Here is a 7112-nt window from a genome sequence, read left to right as displayed (position 1 = left end):
GGGTGCCTACGTGCGCCGCGGGGAGCGTTGCGTGTTCGCGTCCCGCCCTCGGAAACTGCCCTCCGAGGAACCGCAAATTGGGGCAAAAACGGGCATAGTAGCGGCAGTCCCTGCGGAGGGGATTTGCAGTTGTAGGACACGTTTCCTGAAGGGAGCGAGGGCAGAACGTGAATTTTAAACCTGGGCAAACAGATGGTGTGGAAAACGCTGGAAGGCAGCCAAGATATCCACGTAACCAGTTGTTTCTCTCCCTCTCTCTTTGTAATATATGTTATTGCAGCATTTCTGCAAGTTATTTTTAAACAGAAAAAAAAAAGTTAAAAACTTTCATTTTAAAATGATCAAAATGAAGTATATTTTATTTACTTCTTCCTTCTCTTTGCTAATTTGGAGATCAACTGAAGATAACTTTATGCTACAGATTCAGTGAGGGATATCTTTTTTTTTTTTTTTCCCCAAAAGAAACAAAATATTGAGGAAAACTGTCAGCCAGTCTAAGTAACTTGAGCACTAGTCCTTGGCCTTGCGTGAGAATAGGTCTTTATCTTCAAAAGACTTTGTGAAAAAGCATAAAAACACTAGAGGGAAGTCCTGAGATTGAAATCTGATCAAGAATTTTATCAAAAAAAAAAAAAAAAAAAAAAGAGGAAGAACACTTTTTTTCAGCATTCTTAAAACTGATTTTGTCAGTCATATCTGCTGATTTTTTGTGCTCATATTGATGCATCATTTGTGAGTTTGTATAAAGTGAAAACAAAGAAGAGTGCATGCCCCATCTCAGACACAACATGTCCGATGTTTTAGTGTTTGTGCCTGATGTTTTAGGGTATTTTTTGCAGTCCTTGTTGCGTACTTTCCCTGTGTATGTTCTACAGCTATATATTGTCCTATCAAAAGCAAGAAATAAGTATTGCTTCAGCACTCTGCAACCTGGGTCAACTGTTAGTTGGGGTTTTCAGTTGTGTGCAGTACATTATTTTTCAAACATAAGTTTGAAAGTTATGTACATTGGGCCAGCTGATGAAGACCTTTAGTTGAACATAGGCTTCATGCAGTCGCTTACTTTTGACTTTTCTTTATATTTCAGTCTCCAAGCCTGCACCTTACTGGGAAGGAACAGCTGTCATCAACGGAGAGTTTAAAGAGCTAAAATTAACAGATTATGAAGGAAAATACCTTGTCTTCTTTTTCTATCCTCTTGACTTGTAAGTAAGACCACTGTAGACATATTAAACTGAGTGCCTCTGTATTTGACTCATAATTCACTTTTTTTTTTCCTGTATGTCTTTCCTCTTTCAGGTGAGGGTCTGGGCAAAGAGAAGGGGTTGATGGGAGAAAAGGCTTTTCTTGGTTTTGTGCATTAATAATTGTGGTCAAATTGTAACAAAAACAAAGTATTTGTCCTGATAAATTCTCCGTAACACATTCTGTGTTATGCTGTAAATCACTGCTGCAGACAGAAGTTAGTATCTCGTCTCTGCAGGTACTGTATGAGGGACATTGAGTGTCTTTTTCCACATCCTAAAAGTATTTAGCATTACCCTCCCTTATTTGGAGTGCAGTAATTTTGCAGTTTCAGTGAAGACACTTCTGCTTTCTACCAAGCAACCCCATTCTTTTCCTCAAATTGAGGAGGAGATTAAGCCGTACAGTGACCAAGATGCATAACTATCTTAATTGACTTATTAAGGGAATGGTTTGCCTCTTAGTTTCCTACTTTCTTACAGGTTAAAGGCCAAGGAATTGTGATCATCTTTACCATTCTCTCCCTTCTGTAGCAAAAGAAGGTCAAATTAAAATACTTAAAACAAGTAGACATGCACTGCACGAAAGAGTACAATATGTTCCACTGACTTGGCATAGCATGCTTAAATCCAGCCCTTCATATTTGGAAAGTCCAGGAGAAAGTAGTTGTGAATACACTTCCAGATCATAAGCTAATTGTAGGCTTATAATCTTCTTCAGCAGTAAACTGTAATGTGAGGATCTGCAGAGGGTCCCTTCCAACCTCAACCATTCTGTGATTCTTCAATTAGGGTAGAATACGAGATGGGAAAATTTGTCAATCAGCATTTTGATGTATATTTGAAGAGGCAATAAAAAAATAAAATCTGAAACAATTTCTGAGAAATCCACAACCTATTTCCCACTTCAAAAAAAAAAACTGCTTTGATGAAGCTAGTTATTAAGAAGGTAAACGGGGAACTTTCTGAATGTTTGAAGGAGTTTTTACTTTTTTTTTCTCTTTTATCTAGTACGTTTGTATGTCCAACCGAGATAATCGCCTTCAGTGACAGAATTGAAGAATTCAGAGCAATAAACACTGAAGTAGTAGCATGTTCCGTGGACTCAAAGTTCACTCACTTAGCATGGTATGTATTTTGTATTTTAAAAAAATATATTAATTCGTCCAACTTAGCTGAAGAATAGTATTGCCAGATTTATAGTGTACATAAATATAACTTAATGTATAAAATCATGATGCCATTGATAAAACTTTAAAAAAAAAGGTAAAAAAAATTAAACTCTAGTGTATGAAAATACCGTTATTTTTGAAGGTTGCTTAATATATATTGCTTGAAATATATCATGTCCCAATCCAAAATATTTCAAATACAAAAAAAAAAAGTACAGGTACATGGTTGCAAGTATCTGTAGTAATGTATTACACTGCCCCAGCTAATGGCATTCAGCTCCCCCGTGGGCAGAACAAAAAAAAACTAACCTTCAATAAATATTCCTGCCTCTGCTGTTCTAGTTTATGGCTTGGTTTTCTGTAGAGGATATAAAAATAAAAAATACTACTATATCTCTCTCTCCTTTCAAAGGATCAATACTCCTCGAAAACAAGGAGGGCTTGGACCAATGAAGATTCCACTTCTGTCGGATTTGACCCATCAGATTTCAAAGGACTATGGCGTGTATCTGGAAGATCAAGGGCATACACTTAGGTATTGCACTTTTTCAGTTCATTTTGCTCTGTTGGAGTAGGACATCTTACTACACAGTTAAAGAAATATTTGAAATTATGCTACCCATATACATTATTAGAGTGGCATTTTTTTTCTGTGAAATTGAAGACACATCCCCTGATCTTGTTTCATGCTGTATTAGCAATCTGCAGCTAACTTGCAGCGTGTACCTACAAAAGATTTTTCCTTCTCATTTGCACAATTCAAACTGTTCCGGCAGCCCAGTACACCAACGATTTGTTACCACTGCCCAAATAATTTGCATTAAATAATGTTCATGTGAAGCCTTCCTTTAATACTTTGAAATACTTGTTAATATGCATGGAATCATAGTAGTCCCACACAGATGCAGAAATACTCCTTTGCTAATGTGCTGAGCAACACGACAGAAAGTGGTATTTTTGTAAAGCAAGAGCACTTTTTACCTGGGCATTGGTGCTCGGGGACAAGATAAATGCTGAAGAGCCCACGAAGAGCCACAGAGAGCCTGAACAAGGGCGGAGGTGGCGCTGAGGCTGGGAGACTCGGCAGCTCCATAGTGAGAATTCCCCAGGGCTGCCCTGATTCAGGGACCTCCCAAGGTCCAAGAGAGCTGTACGAACGGCCCACTTCTTTCCTAAATTTTACTGGTTGGTTTTTGGAACTCTGTAACTGTCTTACCTTCTGCCACACCCTGAAGTGTAGCTTTATCTTTGCAAAGATGTGTCTCCTCCTCTGTTTTTAATTATTCCTCAGCTCATTTCATTTGATGCTACCCATAAGTAGCATTGTAAGGCTGTGTGTATTGTACATTATTTGCAGAGATCAAATTCCTCCCATCCAGCAGACACAAAACAGCGCGTGAACACTGCAGTGTAACTACGTCTGTTTTCTAAAAGGAGAAATTCATGTGTTTTCACAGAGGCCTTTTCATTATTGACAATAAGAGGATCCTTCGGCAGATCACAATGAACGACCTTCCAGTTGGGAGATCAGTGGATGAAACACTTCGTTTAGTGCAAGCATTTCAATACACAGACAAACATGGAGAAGGTGCTCTTTAAAATATCTTTTAAATGAAAATTGCTTAGACTGGAAGGTGCATTTGTAGCTTTTTGCAAGCAAGGTACTCGATAACTCAGTATCATCAGAGAGTAGAATGGGGAAGGATCTGAAGTGTTTTGATTGTCCTGCTTCAGGCTTTTGTGAGCCTCCTTCCTCCCTAGGTTGTCTCTGTGTAGTAATTACACAGGAATTCACTTCTCACCGCTGTGAGAATGCAGAGCATGAAGCAGCTCTCAGGCCAAATTGAGGCATGTGTGTGTTTTTATATATGTGTGTGTGTGTGTATATATTATTTATAATATATATGTAAAAATCATTCCACAAGCAGAAGTCTGCACAACATATGATATACTGAAGAACTAGTCCTGATATTTCAGTGTATTTTGGTAGACTAGAATTGAGAGGTACCACATGGCAGTCCTTGTCCCATGTTATTTATCGATGATGATCTGTAATAAATAATTGGAAGTGCTTCATGTCAAGGAGCACCTGGAGACTGTGAAGGTTAGATCACCAGTTGACAGGCACTCCAGGGTGATCTTTCCCTGACAAAGTGTCACGGACTTCAGGTCATTATTTTCTCTCAGATTGGGGCTCAGAGTGAGGATTTATTCCCCACCCCATTCAGCCACAGGGTGAACTTTTTACGTACACTTTAAATGGTGAACTTAAACACATTATTTAAATATACTTATTTTAAAATTCAGATATTCAGCAGTTTAATTTTCATTTCAGCTCAATTTCACTTGGCATTTAAAAGCATTTTTATCTGGAGAAGTATAACTGCAGTTTACCTATGAACAGAAAGGTTACCAATTGTTATGTTTTGGAACAGTGGGAACTTTGTGGGAACTTTGAGCTGATTTCTTGCTTAACAGGCTTGCCCTTGCATTGGTTTTAAAACAAGCCAGGTCTTGATGTTGTTCACCTGTATTTTATCATGAAACTTGTCAAGAATAGGTAAGAGCAGCAAGAATAGGTGTTTATTCTCAGATATTATTTTGGCAATGTTTTGTCTAGGAGAGCATGAGAATTAAACCAAGCTACAAACACCCATCCAGGGATAAGCAGCTTTCAGTTAATGGGAGTGGCAGATGGTGCTAACTGTGAATGTGTCACTGACACCATCGATTTACTTAAAAAATGAATATTTAGTAGTTGCAGATATTTACAAGTGATGGTTCTGTGCTGTTTTACTTCCAGAAAGAGTAATATTAAAGGCCCACCCCACCCGCAAAAAAAAGTGAAAATAATTACTTTTACTAGCTTCATTGTCTTTCTTCTCTCCGCAGTTTGCCCTGCTGGCTGGAAACCTGGCAGTGAAACAGTAAGTCACAATTTATAATTAAATCCCGACACTACTAGAAAACACCTAGCAACCATTTTCATTAAAGCAAAACACAAAATTGTTGCAGCATTCAGTGAGATGATAGGAAGGCTGAGTGATGGTCCTTTTTATTAGGAGTGTTTCAGGTATTAGTAACCTCAGAGCCTTTGGGTAATTACCTGTTTCATATAAAATAACAGAAGTTATGGATCAGCCTCAGAGTTTTCACATTCTGCTAATCACATGTGAAGAGCCCTTGACCACAGATGGCTGTGGTCACTGCTCGATGGGAAGTTAGTTTATACACGTGCAAGATGGAAGGACAGGGCCAGGTGCTGTTGCCTCAGTAGCTCCAATCCTACCCCTTTAAAGTGCTGAAGTAAAGGCATAAGCTACTTCTCTGTAGGAAAAAAATGTAGTTCCAACAGACTTGTTTGAGGATGCTTTGACCTTGGTAGTCCTGCCGCCTTCTAAACATGTTTGATTTGATTAGATCAAGCCAGAGGAAGCCATGAGAGTGTGGTGGCCAAGGGAAGAACTGTAAGTAGATTCTAAAGCACTAGATTGCCACTGTTAACTTGTACCTTACTTTTGGGGTAGGCAACGTGGAGCTACGTGCCTTGGGGTGTATGGACTCTTCCTTTGGTACCCTGCACTCTCGCTTCCACTGCCTGCACCCTTCTGCTCTCAGGCACCTACAGTGGGAAAGAGCAGCCTAGGGTCAGGGCGGCTGGCAAGTAGCCTCAGGTGGTGGGGGTGGGTTGGCCTGAACACCCCACTTGGCAACGTGCTGTTGGCTGATTTTACAGTACAGAGGTAGCTGTGTGATTGTGTTTTCAGACTAACCTTTTCTTTTTCTTTCTTTCACAGATAATTCCTGATCCCGCTGGGAAGCTGAAGTATTTCGATAAGCTAAACTGAGGCTTACTTCTGTTGAATTCCATAGGTCACGTTCAGCTTGATTTTTGACAATAAAATTTCATTAATTTTGTTACTTTCTTGTATTTGACTAATGCCTAACCACAGTGGACCCCTTTAGCTCTAATTGTTTAAAGATGAGCTTGACTAGCTCCTTAGTTATAGGATAGTTTCATGAAATACATTTAACCATGTTTACCCAGCCAGTGTTGCTTAGATGCTCGTTTTTCCCAAAATGTCCTTTCCTTGGCATCTGCAGCTTAGATTCCTAAGTTTTGCTACTGCTAGACTGCTTCATTTCTGTAAACTCTTGTCTGCTTGGTCACATCCTGGGAGCTACAGCTGGCAAACAGCAACTTGGTTATGGTTCACTAGGACTACTAGGAGTAGCCTGCAGCCAAATGTGCACTTATGGCCACTGAATTAAATTTCTAGTTTGTCTGAAGTTGGAAAACAGCTACTTGTTTAAGCTATTAACATAGCTACACTACCTTAACTGGTACCACTGCATGAGGAAAGACAACTGTGTCAGTTCCTGTAATTCAAGAGTTGGAAGAGTTGAGCCACTGACTTTTTTCCTCATGTATTTGTAGTTAACATCCTGATGAGTTCCCTTAGGAAAGCTTAGGAAAGAAAAGACTCAATGAAAAATATTGTCCACAGTTGGCAAAGATAAATACAGTTTTCAATTTGCCAGTTGAAGATAATTCAGATTCATAGTGAAAATGAAACACTGGGGCAGCAATAGAAGTAAACTTGCCTGTTCTATATGCACGTTACTAGCAGTTGCCTGTTGCTTGAATTAGTGGTTTCTATGGTGGTGGTAAAATACCTGGATCCATTTTAGGCAC

The 7112-nt window shown here is 39.2% G+C and overlaps 1 protein-coding gene across 1 annotated transcript; it reads left to right on the top strand.

Moving 5' to 3' along the window:
• The first annotated feature begins 1093 nt into the window (after positions 1-1093).
• Positions 1094-6337, top strand: PRDX4 (peroxiredoxin 4). The gene is made up of 7 exons (XM_026038681.1): positions 1094-1205; positions 2256-2372; positions 2829-2951; positions 3874-4004; positions 5309-5343; positions 5837-5883; positions 6214-6337. The coding sequence occupies exons 3-7, from the start codon at positions 2866-2868 to the stop codon at positions 6215-6217; spliced, it is 303 nt and encodes a 100-aa protein (XP_025894466.1). The 5' UTR covers positions 1094-1205; positions 2256-2372; positions 2829-2865; the 3' UTR covers positions 6218-6337.
• The last annotated feature ends 775 nt before the right edge of the window (positions 6338-7112 follow it).

The sequence above is a fragment of the Nothoprocta perdicaria genome, unplaced genomic scaffold (assembly GCF_003342845.1).
Source record: "Nothoprocta perdicaria isolate Ctin4 unplaced genomic scaffold, notPer1 scaffold_215, whole genome shotgun sequence".
In the NCBI taxonomy this organism is placed as follows: Eukaryota; Metazoa; Chordata; class Aves; order Tinamiformes; family Tinamidae; genus Nothoprocta; species Nothoprocta perdicaria.
The sequence above is the reverse complement of the archived record's forward strand: the minus strand, read 5'-3'. Positions and strand labels throughout refer to the sequence as shown.

Excerpts from the sequence above, each read along its gene's own strand:
- PRDX4 (XM_026038681.1), top strand. The coding sequence starts at position 2,866 with ATGAAGATTCCACTTCTGTCGGATTTGACCCATCAGATTTCAAAGGAC. Across the intron at positions 4,005-5,308 it reads CACAGACAAACATGGAGAAG|TTTGCCCTGCTGGCTGGAAA; the intron begins GTGCTCTTTAAA and ends TTCTCTCCGCAG. Across the intron at positions 5,344-5,836 it reads GGAAACCTGGCAGTGAAACA|ATCAAGCCAGAGGAAGCCAT; the intron begins GTAAGTCACAAT and ends TGATTTGATTAG.